Source organism: Camarhynchus parvulus, chromosome 27 (assembly GCF_901933205.1).
Source record: "Camarhynchus parvulus chromosome 27, STF_HiC, whole genome shotgun sequence".
Lineage (NCBI taxonomy): Eukaryota > Metazoa > Chordata > Aves > Passeriformes > Thraupidae > Camarhynchus > Camarhynchus parvulus.
This window is the reverse complement of record NC_044597.1, coordinates 2,035,540-2,055,197: the sequence shown is the minus strand read 5'-3', so window position 1 is coordinate 2,055,197 and position 19,658 is coordinate 2,035,540. Positions and strand designations below refer to the sequence as shown.

The 19,658-nt window shown below is 49.0% G+C and overlaps 2 protein-coding genes and 2 pseudogenes across 2 annotated transcripts; 2 read left to right on the top strand and 2 right to left on the bottom strand.

The window, feature by feature from the left end:
• The first annotated feature begins 2,085 nt into the window (after window positions 1–2,085).
• On the top strand, window positions 2,086–2,852 carry LOC115914047 (annotated as a pseudogene).
• A 3,309-nt stretch (window positions 2,853–6,161) lies between these two features.
• On the top strand, window positions 6,162–6,927 carry LOC115914044 (annotated as a pseudogene).
• A 6,035-nt stretch (window positions 6,928–12,962) lies between these two features.
• LOC115913786 (feather keratin Cos1-1/Cos1-3/Cos2-1-like) lies at window positions 12,963–15,586 on the bottom strand. The gene is given in 3 exon segments (XM_030966014.1): window positions 12,963–13,283; window positions 13,583–13,684; window positions 15,533–15,586. Coding segments are annotated over 3 exon segments (477 nt in total).
• A 2,715-nt stretch (window positions 15,587–18,301) lies between these two features.
• LOC115914025 (feather keratin 3-like) lies at window positions 18,302–18,625 on the bottom strand. Its single transcript, XM_030966371.1, has one exon. It carries the CDS (start codon window positions 18,605–18,607, stop codon window positions 18,302–18,304), a length of 306 nt encoding a protein of 101 aa, XP_030822231.1. The 5' UTR covers window positions 18,608–18,625.
• Window positions 18,626–19,658: the final 1,033 nt, after the last annotated feature.

Genomic DNA, 19,658 nt, shown 5'->3' with positions numbered 1-19,658 from the left:
GGGACACAGGTTCCTCCTCTCCAGACCTATGCTGGATGTACTTTTACAGCTCATCTCCCTGGTGCTGAGTGAGGAAGTGGTTGCATCTCACAGCAAATGGGTGTTGAACTGAATGGACTGGGACCTGGGTTGTGCTCTGATGTGAGATGTAGAACAGACTTTCTTGTGCGGTACTGGGGAAGACAAACATCTTTGAGTCAAACTCCTTTCATGTTCAAGGACCAGGACTTCCATATCCCCCCAAAATTGCATGTCTAGCAACTGTGTCTGGAAGAATAGGAACGTGTGATTATTTTTAGGCTAACTGCCAAAATCCTGCTGCTTTTTCATGATCAGTTCTGTTGAAGGTGATCTTTCCCAGAAATAACTTGTGTTCTGGCTGCAACTCCTCGTTCTCTATCCTGCTGTGCTGCTTAAACATGAAGGAAATAGAAGAGAACCAGGGATGAAGAAGAGCAGTTGCATCACTGAAAAAGAGTTGGAGATGGAGTGAAGTTATTTTAGTGTTTTTTCACACAGTATTGCTTTGTTTTGTTTGTAAAGTGTACAATGAATGTTCCCCAAATCAAGCCTTGTTTTTTCTCTTGGTAACTGATAAGAAATCCCGCTGTCTTTATCTCAACCCACAACATTTTCTCCTTATTTTTTTTCTGAGAGGGAAATACCTCTTTGTCTCAGAGAAGTCAGATACTGCTCTTCCAGCACGGCCTTGCAGTGCCCCGTGCAGCCCCAGGTGTTCATTGCACACACTTTCAGAGCTAAGGCATCTTGCAGACAGCACATTCCCAACTCTCATCACACAGAGCACCTCTGGGAGAGGAAAGGTTATTCACATGGGCTGACAAGGTGACAGGGACAAGCCACCACCAGTTCCTGCCATGGTCCTGGAAAGAGAGCACCAGTCAGAACAACCCTTGCTCTCTCACTGCAATTGCAATCCCATCCTGGGACAGTTCCATGGCAGAAGCTCTTTCCTCCACCATTTCCTTTCCCCTGAGGCAATAATCCCAGCCCCTCAGAGCAAGAAGATTTTTTTTCCCATCTCTGGGTGCATAGAGAAAATTGGCATGCCAGGGGAGAACTGAGGTCCCTTCCTGCAGAGTTCAGCCTTGCACCAAAGAGTGCAAGGTCCTCCTGCCTGGATGCCAACAGAGGAGAATTCTACTTTGCATCTATCCCTCTCTCCCACCCCTCCTGAAGAGTGGAGCTGATAGGGAACACCTTTAGTACTCAAACCTCAGAAATTTGGGACCACAAAGACAGTTGAGATCTTCTGAAAAGCCTGTCTGGGAAACATACAGAGTGGACTGGCCAGAAGAGAGAGTCAGTGAGGGATAGATAGTTTGGAAAGGAAAAAAATAGAGTTGCGTTGGGTAACATTTGTTTAAGACACTGACAATGAAAAAATAAAACAGCGGATATTGAGAAACAGTGGAAAAGAAAAAAAACCCCACAACTCCCTCTCCCCCAAAACAACCCTTGAATTAACTTCTGTGTCCTTGCCCATAGCGGGGGGGGGTTTGGACTAAATGATCTTTAAGGTCTGTTCCCACCCTTAACATTCTATGATTCGTTGATTCCATGATTCAGTTCATCCACACCTCTTTCTTAAAGATTCAACTTCAATCTTTCATTAATGAATCTTCTATTTCCTCCAGCCCTCCATGGCACTGTGGGCTGTGGAATGGAGGAGTTTTGGTCAGTGCATGTTCTCTTCTGTCTCCTCACATTTTCCTCTGTTCCAGGATGAGCTCTACCTATAGGCTGCAGTCCTTCAAGGTTGGCATGGATGCCAATACAGAAGAACTCTACCTTGCCGCTACAGCTTTGCTATATCTTTGTATGAACAAACCCATAGAAATTCCACAGCTTTACATTACACGTGCCTGCATGGGATGCCACCAGCCCAGGACTTGGGCATTCTGCCTGTTTTTATGATCCCGGAAATTCTTGGGCCTCTCATCTCAGCACTTACAGAAGAATTCATATAGGAAAGCACGTGGCATGTGCCAGGAAATGAAAATGAGGCATTGTAGGAAACCAGGACACAGCCCCTACCATTAACTGGGATGGTGCACATTTGACATGAGCTGGTCAGAAAATTATGGCTTCCACTAAGGTGCCTCTGGGCCTGAGGCAAGGCAGGACTGCTATAAAAGGCAGCCCAAGTCTCTGCTCTCTCATCCACTTCTCTCACCTCCTCCTCTTCCTCAGGAATCAGGTGAGTGGGAAGCCTCTTCTCCTCCTGCTGCTGCTTCAAGAGCAGCTCTTGCCTGGCTGGAGGTCTCAGCTGAGAGGCGGCTACAAGAGCCCAGGGTTGGGAGCTGCTTGTGCTGGGAGAGGGCAGGGGAGAGAAGGTCTTGTGCAGACAGAGAGAGGCTGGGACTTGGCTGAAGTGGCTCCTGGGCTTTGAGCTGGGCACTGCAATGTGGGCCAGGAGGTGCCTTGGCTGCAGGGTGTTTGGGTGCAGTGCTGCTTCTCATGTGTCCTCACTTTGTGCTTCTCCCTTCCTTCCATCCTAGGTGTACCTGTGACCCCGAGCCATGTCCTGCTGCAAGCCCTGCGAGCCTTGCTGCCAGCCCTGTGGCCCCTGCCCGCTGGCCAGCAGCTGCAATGAGTGCTGTGTCAGGCAGTGCCAGAGCTCCCACGTTGTCATTGAACCCTCCCCTGTGCTGGTGACCCTGCCTGGCCCCATCCTCAGCTCCTTCCCACAGAACACCGCCGTGGGATCCTCCACCTCTGCTGCTGTTGGCAACATCCTCAGCTGTGGTGGAGTGCCCATCAGCTCTGGGGGCTTTGACATCTCCTGCATCACCAACTGCTTTGGTGGCAGCAGGTGCCGTCCCTGCTAAAGCTGCTGGCAACATCCTTGGGCAAGAACCTCCAAGACCTCAGAACCTAGTTCTGGGCTGAAGATAGAGCTTTGGGACATTGTATTTACATCTTCAAGACGTTATTCCCTTCTACTTTTCTTTCTCCTCTGTTTGCTGTCCGTGTCTCCCCAGACCAGTCTAGTGGGGACATGTTACCCTGCAGGGTGGGCAGGTGCCCACTCTGCAAAAGCTCCACCACTCCTTAGTGGCTGCTCCTGGTGCTCTCTGTGAGCCACCCCCTTTTCTTCTTTCAACTCAATAAAGTTGTTTTGCATCTGAGCCTTGTCCTCCAAGTTCTCTTTCTTTCCATGGCAACTCTTCCAGTCTGCTCAGGATAAAAGGTGGAGAAGCAGAGGGTGGGAGTTCCTGCAGTTAATTTTCCTTTCTGCCCTTTTGTCTTGGTGCTGAGGAAAACATACCTGGGTACTGCACAGTAATGGCCATCAGGAACAGCGAGGCTCCAAAGGGTAGCAGCAGTGGGTTGATGTGTGACTTGATACATCCAAGTCACCACAGCTGAAATGCAAAGAGTAGATTTATTTCACTACATCCTTAACTCAAGGGTCCCAAGGCACTGCCAGCCTGCAGAGACACGTAAGAGAGGAACAGCGGCACCAATAGGGTCAGTCCAATCCTGCACCAGAAAGCTGATGTTACTTTATTAGAGAGCTGGATGCATGGGGATGTCTCCTCTAAGCATGCCCACTAACCTAACAGACCAGGCTGTATTCCAAAAATTAATACATATTCATCACTTTTTTGAACACATGTGCATATGTTAATTATGTCCAGGGACTTGTTTGGATATGGTTCCAGATCTTCTGATGAATCTTTTCTTTTTGAGAGTATCCCAAATATGTGGTCAGGTCATAATGTATTTCTCTCATCATTCTTCACTCTGACATACAAACCTCGTTCTCATGTTGGAGTTTAGGATTTTTCCTTTCGTTTCTATCTCTCATGGAATTTTCTCCCATCTCTTGCCAAGAAACCATAACAATAGATACTTAAGAGAGACAAAAGAAATTGCCGCGGGAAAGGTGCAGCTCTCAGCTGGGGAGTTTCTCTTGGAGGGGCAGACATACTGCGAGATTTCGGCTAGGTCAAAGGGAGCTGCAGCTCCTAACTCTCTTGCTCTCTCAGCATTCGGAGGAAAGCAGGCTATGGTTGCTGTGGGGAGTTCACCAGAACTGTGAGGCTCCATCTCCTGCTGACTTCTCCTACCATGACCGAAGCTCTGCTTGTGGGGGCGGCCATTCACTGGGACCTCCATCTCACTAGAGGGGGACCCTTTTCACCATTTGCTCATGTGGCTCAGACAAAACTCGATCCCAGGCCCTTTCCTGGGCCCTTTCTCCCTCCAGGATTCTGGGCCCTTTCCCCCTCCAGGAAAGCCTCTCCTGGCCTCTCCTGGTGTTTGGGAGCCAGGTTGCTGCTGCTGCTCCTGCTGAGTTTCTGCTGCCTCTTGCTTGCTTCCCTGGGTGAGCCCACACTGCTGTTCCAGCCGCTGTTCCAAGGTTCCTGCTGCAGCCCATTTCGCCATCCAGCCCCGTTCCGAGATTCCCGCTGGAGCCCATTTCGCCATCCAGCCCTGTTCCAAGATTCCCGCTGGAGCCCATTTCGCCATCCAGCCCGTCCACCATTACCGTGTGAGGGAGCCGAGCTCGCGCCACAGCGCCCCCTGCTGGCGCAGGGGAATCATTGCACCCGCCCTGCCTGGCCGGGAGCCAGCAGCGCCCCTGCTGGCTGTGCCTGGAACTGCACCAAAGGGGAAAGCGCCTGCGGCCGAGAGGTCGGGCCTGGGTGTCTGGTTCTGTTTGGTGCTGTTGTTTTTGTTTGTTTGAGTTGTTATACCTGTATTTATTAGTAAATTACTCTTATTCCTTTTCCTACATCTTTGTCTGAAATCCCCTTAATTTCAAAGTTAACATTATTCAGAGGGAAGGGGGTCATTGACAAATGTTACACATTGCTTTTCTCTGCACAGCCAGATTGTGGCAGACACTGATCCCAGCTTGTGAATCACCTCAAGCCCTGCATGTCTGGACAGCAGCTGGGCCCTGCCCATACTGAAGGATTATACAGATGTCATAAGGGCGTCATGTCTTTGACCACATGTGCTGCTCATGGACTGTCACTCATGCGCCAGGGTCAGGGCAGGAACAGGCAAGAGGCAGGATGGTAGAAAAGGCAAAGAAGGCCTTATTCAAAAGAACCGTGTGGTTTTTATAGAGTGGTACAATAGATTCTATTCTATTGGCTAACTAACAGAAACATCTTTCTCACGCACTGTCCTTGAGAGGAACAGAAAAATAAAGTAGAAAAACAGCACCTGCAAATTGTTTATAGTCAACAAGTTATCACATCTTTCCAGCTCCCTAAAACTTCTCACAAGCCGCTGTGAGAAACGCTTGCCATTTCTCTCTCTCTGTCCCATGGCATCCACAATGGACCAGGTAATGGAAAGGAGGAGAAGGAAGGGATGAGGTTGTGGGCTGTTATCCCCAAAGTGAAGATTGTTTCTCATATGCACTGCTGTCACTCTTTCCATCCAGGATCTCCCTAATGGCCACTGGCTGCAGAGTAGCCAGAGATGTCTTCATCAGCTGCAAGGGAAAAGACACAAAGTAAAATCTGCTACAGGAATCCCACTTAGAGCTTCTCCACCTTTTTTCCTGAGCAGACTGGAAGTGTTGCCACAAAACAAAGGATGAAAAAGAGTCCCAGTTAGGGATGCACAAAGAATTTGGTGAGTCTAAGGAAGAAAAGGAGGTGGCTCACAGAAGGAATCAGGAGCAGCCACTAAGATGCAGTGGAACTCCAGTGGGGTGTCCATCTGCCTCTCAGACTGAGGGAGAGAGGGCAACACATCCCCTCTAGACTGGCCTGGAGAGACACAGACAGCAGGTGAAAAGAAGGAGATGAGTGGAAGAAGGAAACAACATGCCAAACCTCTGTCATGTCCCCTCACATTGCAGTTCTTGGGTGTGTGACCAAGAAGAACAAGACCAGAGCCCCTTTCCTGACAATTTTGCCACAAACAAAACACTCAGAAATTACATAAGAAATCATCACCTGCCCACAAAGGATGCTGCTGGCACTTGATCAGAGGCTTCTGCCAGTGCTGATGTCTTTCTGCCCCGGAAATCCTTGGGCCTATCCTGTCGGCACTTACAGAAGTAGCCTTTCATATAGGAAAGCAAGCGAAATTACCAGGAAATGAAAAGGCAGCAGGGCAGGAAATGAGGACACAGCCCCTACCATTAACTGGGATGCTGTATATTTGACATGAGCTGGTCAGAAAATTATGACTTCCACAAAGGAGTCTCTGGGCCTGAGGCAGGGCAGGACTGCTATAAAAGGCAGCCCAAGTCTCTGCTCTCTCATCCACTTCTCTCACCTCCTTCTCCTCTTCAGGAATCAGGTGAGTGGGAAGCCTTCTCTTCTCCTGCTGCTGCTTCAAGAGCAGCTCTTGCCTGGCTGGAGGTCTCAGCTGAGAGGGGCTACAAGAGCCCAGGGCTGGGAGCTGCTTGTGGCGGGAGAGGGCAGGGGAGAGAAGGTCTTGTGCAGACAGAGAGAGGCTGGGACTTGGCTGAGGTGGCTCCTGGGCTTTGAGCTGGGCACTGCAATGTGGGGCAGGAGTTCTTATGCTTCCAGGGTGTTTGGGTGCAGTGCTGCTTCTCATGTGTCCTCACTTTGTGCTTCTCCCTTCCTTCCATCCTAGGTGTACCTGTGACCCCCAGCCATGTCCTGCTGCAAGCCCTGTGACCCTTGCTGCCAGCCCTGTGGCCCCTGCCCGCTGGCCAGCAGCTGCAATGAGTGCTGTGTCAGGCAGTGCCAGAGCTCCCACGTTGTCATTGAACCCTCCCCTGTGCTGGTGACCCTGCCTGGCCCCATCCTCAGCTCCTTCCCACAGAACACCGCCGTGGGATCCTCCACCTCTGCTGCTGTTGGCAACATCCTCAGCTGTGGCGGAGTGCCCATCAGCTCTGGGGGCTTTGACATCTCCTGCATCACCAACTGCTATGGTGGCAGCAGATGCCGTCCCTGCTAAAGCTGCTGGCAACATCCTTGGGCAAGAACCTCCAAGACCTCAGAACCTTGTTCTGGGCAGCGATAGAGCTGGACATTGTAGCTGGAACATTGGACCATCACTTCCTTGTTCTTCTCTCCTCTCCTTTTCTGTCCCGCACTCCCCAAGCCGTGGGACACTCCCAGTGTGGACCTGCCATCCTTCCTTCCTCTGCAGAGCAGTGCCATGAACACCACATGGGAGCTCCATCTTAGTGGCTGCTCCTGGTGCTCTCTGTGAGCCATTTCCTTTTCTTCTTTCAACTTATTAAAATTGTCTTGCATTCAAGCCTTGGCCTCTGAATCGTCTGTTGTTCTGGGGCAACTCCTCCAGTCTGCTCAGGAAAAAGGTGGAGAAAGCAGTGTTTGGGGCTCGCTGCAGCGGATTTTGTTTTGTGCCCTTTTCCTTTGGAGCTGATGAAGAACATCCCTGGCTACTCGGCAGCCAAATGGCCGTCATGGAGACTTTGGCTCCATGGGAGTGGGAATGGGAAACAACAACACCTGGGACAGCCCACGACTCATCTCTTCCTATCCTTCCTTCATTGCCTGGCCTAGAGCCTGTGGCCAGCACTCCTGGGAACAAGGAGATGAGATCCAAACCTCACACAGTCCCTCAGCACTTGGCAGGGCCCAGCTGCTGCCCAGACGCTCAGGGCTGAGGGGATTCACAAGAAAGGATTGGTAACACACTCAATCTGTGCAGTGGAGTCTCCAGCAACATGAATCCAACACCTCCAAAAGGATCTAATATTTTGTTCCAGGTGTCCGTCTTCCCTGTGCAAATGACTTGAGGCTTCACTACTAATGCCAACATTTAGGAATGTTTTCAGCTGTACTTGAAAATTTATGGTTAATCCTTGGCCTTTAGCTCCACGCAATGGTCCAAATATCATTCCCCGGGTATCCATTTTCTCTTGGGTGCAGAAAATGAACTCCTGAAGGCTTTGCTGGGCTCCAAATACCAGCTCGGGTTCACAGGTCTCTGTGATGCACGTGACCTTCCTCCCATGCTCCTCCTTCCTGGATCTCCAGGCAGAGACAGTGGCTTTGTCCATCTCATGGGATGCTGGCACACCTTGCTCTGTCCCAGAAACAAGGCTTCATCTCCTCCTAGTGAGACCTGCTGCCCAAGCACTGGTCTCAGTTGCCAGAACCAAACCATCTCCAGTTCCACTTTGCTCTGTGTGTGTGACCCCCACGGGCAACCCCTCCACATGGCTCCATTACCAAAACCTTCTGCCCTCTCAAATAATCCCTATAGCCAAACTGGGGGGATACAAGCTGGAGAGGTGGAGTTTAAGGTGGCTGAAAATTCCACTAGAAAGATTCTCACCATAGCTAAATACTGCATCTCCCACACAGGCACCTTGATCTGCTAAATTTGCATCACCAGCATATCTTGATTTTACCAGAAACAAAGGACAAAGGCTCAGACAAAAGAATATAGAAAGAAATGCCATGGTCTTGAGAGCTGATTAAAATCTTCCTGTTTACCATCTCCTGTGCCAGTACAAACAATCAAGGCAACAAAACTAGAAAAGCTCCCTAATTAACCATACGGGAAGGATTTGCCTTCCAGTTCTTAATGAGTGGTGAGAAACATTCCACACTTCATTAGGGGCAGGGCCATGTGATGCCTTTAGGGGGATCATAGGTTTTAAAACCATTGTAGGCAACCCAGGCAGCAAGAGCTCTGAGTCTGGTGCTGCTGTACAAAAACTGTTCCTCTGGGAACTGTAGATGGACCCACTTGTGCCAAGGGGATCCATTTCTGTGTAATATCTCCTCAGGACTGCAGTGAACAGCACAGATTCAATACCCATATAACACCCAAGGGAAGGATGAATAAAGAGGTAGGTAAAGGATGTTGTTGGTTTCTTATGAGATTTAAAGATTATTTGCATGACTTTGTCAAATATTCCCCATCCTTGCTCTGTACCCCTCATTCATCACAGACATTTCCCTGGCAATCAAAACCAAATCTCCACCTGCAACACAAAGCCTGAAATCAGGTTTTCACACACAGGATGAATTCTTTCCTACTCAGTCTTTTCCAGCTGGGGCCCTCACTCCCTTGCCTCATCCTGGAGCTCTGTAGTCATGCTAGAAACACTTTTGGACATTATCCTTGGAGCCCACATCAAAGAGCAGCAAATGGTATTGCTCCAAAGGCAGGGCAAGCTCATCAGCCTTCTTCTGCAGCAAGAAACCTCACAAGACATCCGGTCAGGTTAGGAGACTGCTGCTCACGATTCCTCAGAGAGGGAGTCTCCTTAAGAAGTCACAGGTATTTTCTCCTTCAAGGAGGAAAAACTGTTTGAGCACAGGTCCCTCTGGCAAATTCCCAAATTTTGGGGAATTTTTGTCTTCAAAAATTCCCCAAAATTTTTGTCTTTTTGTTGTCACCAGTTTGCAGGTGACAGCATCTGCTCTGAAGTTAAAGTCCACAGGGGAGCAGAAGCCTTTTTTTCTGTTGCCAAAACTCACCAGTTTCAAGCCTTCCTCCCCCTGACCTGGTTGGTCCTGGTCCCCATCTGCCCTGCCTTCCTTGCTCTGTGCAGCTGAAGCTCTTGGCTCCATGGGACAGGCACTGGAAACAGATCCACTCAGGGCTTCCATGCACAAGCTGGGCAGGATTTCTTGGCATTTCTCCTAATGCTCTTTGAAGCTTTTTAACATGGAGAATGCAAGAGGCAGCCCAGCCTGCAGGGCCAGGCTGTGGGGATGGCCATCACATCCTGCTGTGATGGGTGCCAGAAATGTACAAACTCATTTGAACTCATCTGCACAGCACTGCAAATTTATCCATGCCACGCATTCAAAGGAATTTATCATCCACCTAAATGCATCCATCAAAGAAAAATGCCCTTCTATGAGCACTGTGGGTTCAACAGGCACAACCCTGGCTGGGCTGGAGCACACCAAGGCACCTCATGGCCCAAAGATGGATTGGCTGAGGATCCCCAGTCATGGCCTGAAGAGTGGAGGAAGCCAAACAGACTGGGAAATCTCTTCCAAGGCTGGTGAATGAAGGAGAAATATTGAATCTCAGCAGTGCAGTTCAGCTGCCTGGAAGAGAGGGACCAGTTGCAATCAGGTGCTAGGAGGGAGAGAGCAAAAAGGACATGGTGGATCCTCACAAATGGGATCCATTTGGTGTCTAGACAAGGAATGCAGGGCTGAGAGGAGCTTGGCCTTTTGTCAGTGTGGTTGAAAACACTGTCCCAGAACTGCCCCAGGCCACTGGTCCTGGTCTGTAGAGGGCTTTTCCAGCAATTGGAGTGAATGTTCTGCCCACAATTACATGCTTCTGTCCCAGAAATTTTAGGAAATCTCATTTTAACCTCAAAACAAACATCTAGGAGGGAAATATCATAGTGTAAACAAGGAAGTGAAAGGCACCAGGAACCCAAAACACAGCCTGTATCATCTGGGATGCCTTACATTTCAGAAGAGCATGTCAAAATTTTTCTGTCTGCTTGGGCATCTCCTGAGCCTGGGGCAGCATAAAAGCCAATGCAGATCTTTGGTCTCTCATCCACTTCACTCTCCTTTTTCTCCTTAAAAACAAGGTGAGTCTGCAGTCCCTTTTCCTTCTATTACTCCCAGAGGATGAAGCCATTACTTAGTGGACTGTTACTCTTTTTCCCATATCTTTGCCTGAGAGCCCCATAATTTCAAAGTTATAATAATATGGAGGGAAGGAGCTCACATTTCCGAGGGAGGTTCCCGCCTTCCTTGGCACACATCTTTCAAACCAGGATATTTTTTACTCCCCTTACCTCCATTCTGCAGCAGATGAGATGGAAACCCTGTTCTCTTCCACCAGGATGTGGATTTGTGTGAATGAATCCTGTGCTCTGGGCTCGACAGAATGTTCATGGGCTGTTATTTGCAGTGTGCTTGGGACCTAAAGACAAGGATTATATTTGCCATCCTACATAAATGGGCCATCTAAAAGAGCCCTGTGTGCCATCCCACTGCTGGGCATGACTGTGTGCTCTGATAGAGGTGCTGGCCTAGTTTGGTTTTTTGAAATTTTTGCTACATCACTCTTGCAGTTTCGCCAACTGCATCACAGTGCAAGGTTTATCTTTAGTTCTTACAGTGGGCTCTACCTCATAAATTAATTCAGTTTTTACAAATTGGTAGAGTTTAGGGTGAGGTGTGGAGTTTGGCCTTACTGCATCAAACTTTTCTGACAATGAATAAAGGATGGGGAGATCATATTAAATGTAGTCTGCCTCCCACTCTACCTCATTAGCAAGGTTGGAAAACTCCTCCTCATTCTCCAGCTCCACAATGAGACAGGGAGTTTGCAAATTTAATTCTCTTTCTATTTGGAGGAAGTCATACAGCTGGTTCTTCAAGTTTTCAGCCAATCTCTTTTTAGCATTCAATGCCTTTTCAGCTTTCTCTCCAAGGTGTTCGACTTCTAATTTGCAAAGCTTTAGTTACGTAAAACAAAGACTAAATGCCTTATTTCATTTCTTAGCAAAATACTTCTCTCACCAAAATGGCAGCGTTTTTCCATTTCTATTACCATGTCCCACATTTTCTTGACTATACTGTGCCTATGTAAATATTCTGTTGTGTCTGTTTCTCAAAATTTGCCATCCTGCCAACTACACCAAATTGTCACTGGTGAAGAGGGAACTTCAGAGTTTATTAGAGAAGCCCTGCTGAGTTGTGAGGTGCAGAGAGGACACCCTGGCTTTCTAAATTCCTCCTCAAAGAGGAGTCTGGGTTAAGCTGCATCCAATCTTAGACCTAGATTGTGAGTGATTTAAGTAACTTTGTCCCACAGGATTAATAATGGAAAATTTTGATACATACATACATACATACATATATATATATATATACATATATATATATATATATATATATATATGTATGTGTGTATATATATATATATATGTATATGTATATGTATATGCATATATATATGTATATGTATTTATTTATTTATTTATATATAAATAAATTATTATGACAAATTATTAGACAAAATATATTAATCAGAATTATTTACTACACAGTATAAAACCTAAAACTACTAGTACTGTGTAGAATAGGATACTGCACAGTATCAAAGCAATTATATTAAAGCAATTGCATTAAAGCCAGCAAAAATAAAGAACTGTTGAAATAGATATTGGTGCAACTCAGCATACCAATGCTCATGGGCATATCTCTTTTACTTGACATAAAGGAGCAGTCTTGAAGGGACATTTTCAATCCAAAGCAGGAAAGATCATACACATATCCAAGCAGGAAAATGTTAGAAGGACCTATTGTCTAAAATTGGACTGGACTTCTATAGCACAGAGTGACTGACTCTCAGTCTTGTGTCTGTCATTGCAGCAATGTAAGGACGGTGGTTGGGGTTTGGTGAGTCAGACAGAGAGCCCCCCCTCAGTCCACTACTGATAAATAAGCCTGGCAAATAAGGCATTCTCCAAGTTGCTTGACCACATTACAGGGCAGAATATCCTGCCACAGTGTCTCACACATCCACCACCCCAGGAAGACCCAGGGCTCTCATCTGTGCCTGCCACATCCCCCCAGAGCAACATCTTTCTCTCTGGCAGCTGGAGACAACATAGGGAGAGACAAGGACCACACAGAGGCACAGGCTGGGATGCAGCAAAACTTTAATGAGTTGTAAGAGGGAAGGGAAGCCCTCAGAGTGGGCGCCATAGTGGAGGGAGCACCAGAGGGATGAAGGAGACTCTGTCCCTTGGCCACAATGCAGTTCACACCTTGGATGGGGCTTAGCCAGTGATCACAGCTCAGGGGAGGACAAAACAACAGAGAAGAAAAAGAGAGACAGAAGAGTGGGAGAAACAGGCAATTTGGACAAGGACCATGGTTTCAAAGAGCCCAGACACGCCACCTCCTGTGCAGGTGGATGCTCAGTGCCTCTGAAAGTAATGGTCAGGATCTCCACACTCAGTCCATTTCCATCTTCAGAGTTCTGGGGGTTCTTCTGTGAGGCAGTCACCAGCAGCTTCAGCAGACCCTGTTCCAGTGGCGCCTGGTGATGCAGGAGATGTCAAATCCCCCAGAGCTGATGGGCACTCCCTCAGAGCTGAGGATGCTGCCAGCAGCAGCAGAGGTGGAGGATCCCACGGCGGTGTTCTGTGGGAAGGAGCTGAGGATGGGGCCAGGCAGGGTCACCACCACAGGGGAGGGTTCAATGATGATGGTGGAGTCCTGGCACTGCCTGACACAGCACTCATTGCAACTGCTGCCCAGGGGAGTGGGGCCACAGGGCTGGTAGCAAGGGGTGCAGGGCTGGTAGCAGGACATGGCTGGGGGTCACAGGTGCACCTGGGAGAGAAGAAAGACACAAGATGGGGATGGTTGAGGAGCCACCTCTCCACCCACCACAAGGGAACCAAGACACAGCCTGGCCTGGGGGATGCAGCCAGTACAGGGAGGACCACACGACTCTTTGCCTGCTCCCCACCACTGGACAAGGACAGACTGGCCCACAAAAGCACTTTGTTCAAGAGAACAAGAGTTCCGCCAGCCCTGACACAGCCCTTCTCCACACCAAACCCTCTCTCCACCTCCCCTCCCCAAACAGGCAGCCTCAAGCCCAGTATAGGACAGAGCCTCCAACTCACTTGCTTCCAAAGGAGAAGAAGGGCAGTGGAGTGGATGGGAGAGTGAAAAGCTGGGACGCCTTTTATAATGGTCCTGCACTGCCCCAGGTCCAGAGGAAGTCTCTCTGGAAACAATAATTTTCTGAGAAGCTCATTTCAAGTGCAAAACACTCCAATTAATGTGATGGGCTGCATTTTCTTTTCCTGTATGGCCGCATTTCCATTGCCTTCTTTGGCCATGCACATTTCTCCCTGAAGGCTCCATTTTAGGGCTGATCATGGAAGCCCATGGACCTGTGGGACAGGAGCTCATGGGTGCCAGCAGAAGATGAGTCTTGAGTGCCAGAGGCACTGCCTGCAGTCTGGGGACATTGGCCTGGGGCACTCCTGGGGGCAGGAAGGGCCCTGCTGCTCCAAGCCCTGGAATGCTTGCTCAGATGCTGAAGGGTTAGTGAACGTGCTGATGGGCCACATCCCTTCCTCCCACTCTCCAAAATGTCTGATAGACACTGGCCATTACCTCAGCAGGTTGATCATCAGCACTGCTGCTCTCGTCTCTCTTCCTTTTAATGCTGCGCTCAGAAGTCCTTGGTGCACTTGTTGTGCCCCATGCACCCCATGGACGCTCTCTGACAGTCCCCTACAAGCACAAACAACCTCATCATGTCCTCTCCCAGGACTTGCCCACCCAAGAGGTTTCTCTGAGTGTCCTTTGCCACACAAGCCCACAGCTGCTCAAGTGGAGGCAGGGCTCTTTTTTCAGTGGTGCTTTTACCACATCAAGGCCTCTTCTGCTTCTCACATTGCCCCACCAGTTAGTGGGGCACAAGAAATAGGGAGGGGACGCAGCTGAGACAGCAAAGGCACTGGCCAGTGTCTATCAGACATTTTGGAGGGTGGGAGGAAGGGATGTGGCCCATCAGCACGTTCACTAACCCTTCAGCATCTGAGCAAGCATTCCAGGGCTTGGAGCAGCAGGGCCCTTCCTGCCCCCGGGAGTGCCCCAGGCCAATGTCCCCAGACTGCAGGCAGTGCCTCTGGCACTCAAGACTCATCTTCTGCTGGCACCCATGAGCTCCTGTCCCACAGGTCCATGGGCTTCCATGATCAGCCCTAAAATGGAGCCTTCAGGGAGAAATGTGCATGGCCAAAGAAGGCAATGGAAATGCGGCCATACAGGAAAACAAAACGTAGCCCATCACATTAATTGGAGTGTTTTGCACTTGAAATGAGCTTCTCAGAAAATTATTGTTTCCAGAGAGACTTCCTCTGGACCTGGGGCAGTGCAGAACCAGTATAAAAGGTGTCCCAGCTTTTCACTCTCCCATCCACTCCACTGTCCTTCTTCTCCTTCGGAAGCACGTGAGTTGGAGGCTCTGTCCTGTACTGGGCTTGAGGCTGCCTGTTTGGGGAGGGGAGGTGGAGAGAGGGTTTGGTGTGGAGAAGGGCTGTGTCAGGGCTGGCGGAACTCTTGTTCTCTTGACTAAGAAAGTGCTTTTGTGGGCCAGTCTGTCCTTGTCCAGTGGTGGGGAGCAGGCAAAGAGTCGTGTGGTCCTTTGAAACAGAGTAGAAAATCTCCAGAGTAGAAATCCATTTTGATTTAGGTGAAATGTACATCTTTGAGTCTGTGGTTAGAAAACATAGCTATGTAGCCTGACTGCAAAGCCTAGGGTCAGAGAAACTGCTTTAGTGAAGGACAGAGATAAAGGTGGGAGCGAGACAGAGGGTGATAGAGGGAGACAGAGAGACTGCTCTGAGAGCAGGTCAACCTGACCTAGGAGTTCTTTCTGATAAAGAACTAGAGGCAAATGTCATGCAAAATTTGTAAAAATGAATATGTATGAACCTATTGTGAAATTGTATGCATATGTATTTGAGAGGGGGATAAAAAGGGACCTGAAGTTCCCAGAAGTACGCATGTCTTTTAAGGAGAGTAATCTCCACATGCGTCCGGCACTGTAATAAACATACCGGCTTTACAACTTTCACAAAGTTGTGGAGTTTTGGGTTATCTCCGCAGAACATCTCCCTGCACTGGCTGCATCCCCCAGGCCAGGCTGTGTCTTGGCTCCCTTGTGGTGGGTGGGGAGGTGGCTCCTCAACCATCCCCATCTTGTGTCTTTCTTCTCTCCCAGGTGCACCTGTGACTCAGAGCCATGTCCAGCTGCCAGCCTTGCACCCCTTGCTACCAAGCCTGGACCCCTTGCTACTGGCCCTGCACCCCCTGTTTCCAGCCTTGCAGCCCCTGTTTCCAGCCCTGTGGCCCCACCCCGCTGGGCAGCAGCTGCAATGAGCCCTGTGTCAGGCAGTGCCAGGACTCCACCGTGTTCATCCAGCCCTCGCCCGTGGTGGTGACCCTGCCTGGCCCCATCCTCAGCTCCTTCCCACAGAACACCACTGTGGGATCCTCCACCTCTGCTGCTGTTGGCAGCATCCTCAGATCTGAGGGAGTGCCCATCAGCTCCAGGGGATTTGACCTCTCCTGCATCACCAGGCGCCACTGGAACAGGGTCTGGTGAAGCTGCGCCACAGAAGGAACCCCCGGAACCCAGAAGATGGAAATGGACTGAGCATGGTCATTTAGAGGCACTGAGCATCCATGGCATTTGGGAAGAGCTATGCCTGGCCTCTCAAACCATGGCCTTTGTCTAACTTGCCTGTTTCCCTCCTGTTCTTTTTTTGTCTCTGCTCTCATGTCCTCCCCTGGCTAAGCCCCATCCAAGGTGTGACTGCACCAAGGGACTTGTGGCCAAGTCTTCCACATCCCCCTGGTGCTCCCTGCACTATGGTGCCCACTCAGAGGGCCTGCTTTAATTCTTAATTAAAGTTTTGCTGCATCCCAGCCTGTGCCTCTGTGTGGTCCTTGTCTCTCCCCACGCTCTCCCCAGCTTCCAGAGAGCAAGGTGGGTGTGGATCTTCTGTTTCTCAGCAGCAGATTTAGATTGGATATCAGGAAAAGAGTCTTTCCCTAGAGAGTGGTCAGATATTGAACAGACTCCCAGGGAATGGTCACAGTCCCAGAGCTGCCAGAGCTCAAGGAGCATTTGGACAATGCTCTCAGGCACAGGGTGGGATGGTTGTGGTGTCTGTGCAGGGCCAGGATTTGGACTCGGTGATCCTTGTGGGTGCCTTCCAGCTCAGGACTGCCACCGTGGTATTTTCTGAAAAATCCCTTTGCCAGGATTTCTTCTCCTGGGAAGATGAGAAGCCTCAGCTTCTCCATGTTTTGCTCCTCTGGAATGTGGTCTGGAGATTGTTTATCCAAAAATGTGAATTGTTTTAATTAATGGCCAATCACAGCCAGCTGTGTCGGACTCTGAGTCAGTCCTGGGTTTTTATTATTCATTCTTTTCTAGCCTTCTGATGTATCTTTTCTCTTTCTTTAGTATAGTTTTAGTATATAATATAATATCATATCATTCATATCATATCATATCATATAATACAATATCATATAATACAATATCATATCATATCATAACATAATAAAACAGGCTTCAGAGAAACATGGGGTCAAATTCTCATCTCTCACCTCGTCCTGGGGACCTCACAACACAACAAGGGTATTTGGTGATTCTATGAAGGCTGAGTTCTGGGCGCAGTTGCTATTTCCCCTCCACAGCCAGACATGTCCCATCAATGAACCTTGTTCTGATAGCAGCCACTCTTCAGAGGATGGACAAAGGGGTGAAAAGATTCTGTGGTGGAAATTTTCTCTCTCCATGTCCCAAGACCACACCTCCTTGTAGACTAGGCTACATTGACCTGGTCTCACTGCTCTGTTCCAAGGGCTGAAAGAAACTGTTAAAGTCTCCACTAAATCCAACACCTCAGTGACAAAAGCTTTTTTTGTCTTTGCAGAGATTTTTATCCCACAACAAAAAAAGGAGGGATTGTTTCCAGGTGGAGTGTTTAAGCATAAGTAAAGGGATTCTGGCATGCAGTTTTTGTGGGTAGTGGCAAAGAAATGGAAATTTCATGGCATAGAGAGGATTGGCAGATATGGACCCAATTTTTCTGGTGCACTAGAGAAAGAATGGTGCTCCATATGAACTTTCCGTCCACAGAGATTAAAGCTGGCCCTGGATGCCATTAGCAGTAAAATCCCTTTGGCATCTGGAATGTCATCATCCTGCAAGTTTTGCAAGATTTAGAAAGCAGAAAGTAATCCGGTGTCTGATTAAGCAAACTTGATGCAAGCCTGTGTTACCAGTCACTTCAGAGCCATCCCCAAACACCTCCCAGAACAAAGACTGAGCAACATCTCTTTCCCTGGTTGTCTTGGGGGAGCATCTGCAGGAAAAATGACACAGAGGCAATGGCTCAAATGCAGCATAACTTTAATGAGTCAAGAGAGGGAAATTAGGTGATTTCGAGCAATGATCATGGTGCAGTGAGCACGAGGGACAGATAAGAGATTGTGCCCCATGGCTGTGGCTGAGAACCCTCTAGAAGTCCATCTGCCTGCCCTACAGAGGGAGCAGGGCCAGCAGGTGCTCCCCTGGCTGGATGTGTGCGGCTCACATCCCTGGGGAGCACGAGGGAACAAGGACACAGGAGGGAAAGGAGAGAGTGGCAGGGGACAGAGGCAGGGCTGGGCTGTGCTTCCCAAGAGTCCTTCTGCAAGGGCTGCTGGGCTTGCTCAGCCCCTCAGGAAGCACCAAGTTGATGCTCCATCCCCAGTGAAGAACCATCTTGCTCAGTCCTTAGGCTTACACCCTGGAATCATCACCAGCACCTTTAGCAGGGGAAGCATCTCCTGCCACAGAGGCCACTGCCCAGGCCAGAGAGGCCAAAGCCTCCAGAGCTGATGGGCACTCCCTGAGAGCTGAGGATGCTGCCAACAGCAGCAGAGGTGGAGGATCCCACGGCGGTGTTCTGTGGGAAGGAGCTGAGGATGGGGCCAGGCAGGGTCACCACCACGGGCGAGGGCTGGATGGCCACAGTGGAGTCCTGGCACTGCCTGACACAGCGCTCATTGCAGCTGCTGCCCAGCGGGGTGGGGCCACAGGGCTGGCAGGGCTGGCACCGGGTGTAGCAGGACATGGCTTGGGGCTGCAGATTCACCTGAGAGAGAGGGAAGGGGGTAGAAAAGCATAAGTGAGTAGAAGCCTGTAACACCATCACAACGGAGAGAACACAGCTCATACAAAGAGCTGGAAGGATCATAAGGATGCCGACAGGCTTCTCCTTCTCTGTGAGGTCCCAGTCATCCATTTTTCTGAGTCTGGACTGAATGCACTTAGGACAGTAATTCGTGTTCAGACCCAGGTGTTTATTTCTTATCAGTAAAACAGTCTCATTACTGTGAGTTCAGCAGCTTTTCATTAGAAGGCACAAAATGGCCAACAATCTCTTGTTACAAGGTCTTTTAAGACTAAACTATCCAATTAAGAACTGACACCTGTGGGTGCCATGGGACAGAGAGAGAAATGGCAAGCGTTTCTCACAGCGGCTTGTGAGAAGTTTTAGGGAGCTGGAAAGATGTGATAACTTGTTGACTATAAACAATTTGCAGGTGCTGGTTTTCTACTTTATATTTCTGTTCCTCTCAAGGACAGTGCGTGAGAAAGATGTTTCTGTTAGTTTGCCAGTAGAATAGAACATATTGTACCACTCTATAAAAACCACATGATTCTTTTGAATAAAGCCTTCTTTGCCTTTTCTACCATCCTGTCTCTCGCCTGTTCCTGCCTCAATCTCAGCACACAAGTGACAGACACCTAGATTATTTTCCCTTTTAACCCAATAACTGATCCCAATATGGACTTTTCTGCCCAATTACAAAATGCCACCCAAACCCAAGAAGAAGAAGGAAGAAGAAGCATGAAGAAGAAACCCAGGACAACACCCTGTGCCCTCCATCTTGCTTCCATCCACAACACACTAAAAATCCCAAAACCTCAATTTCTCACCAAGTGATACACCTACACTACTCTCTATAATCTATTTCACATTTTTGTGGATTCCAGTCTATCTTGAAGTTTAGTTTTCTCCATGAATGAGAGTCAAAGTCAGTGCTCCCCGGGAGACCAGGACACCCCAGAGCAGACAGAGAAATATTCCCAGTGCCCTGGGTTTCCACAGTTCTCCAAAG

What these genes read in the sequence shown, in the direction of transcription:
- LOC115914025 (XM_030966371.1), bottom strand. Translation starts at nt 18,607, where the DNA reads ATGTCCTGCTACACCCGGTGCCAGCCCTGCCAGCCCTGTGGCCCCACC.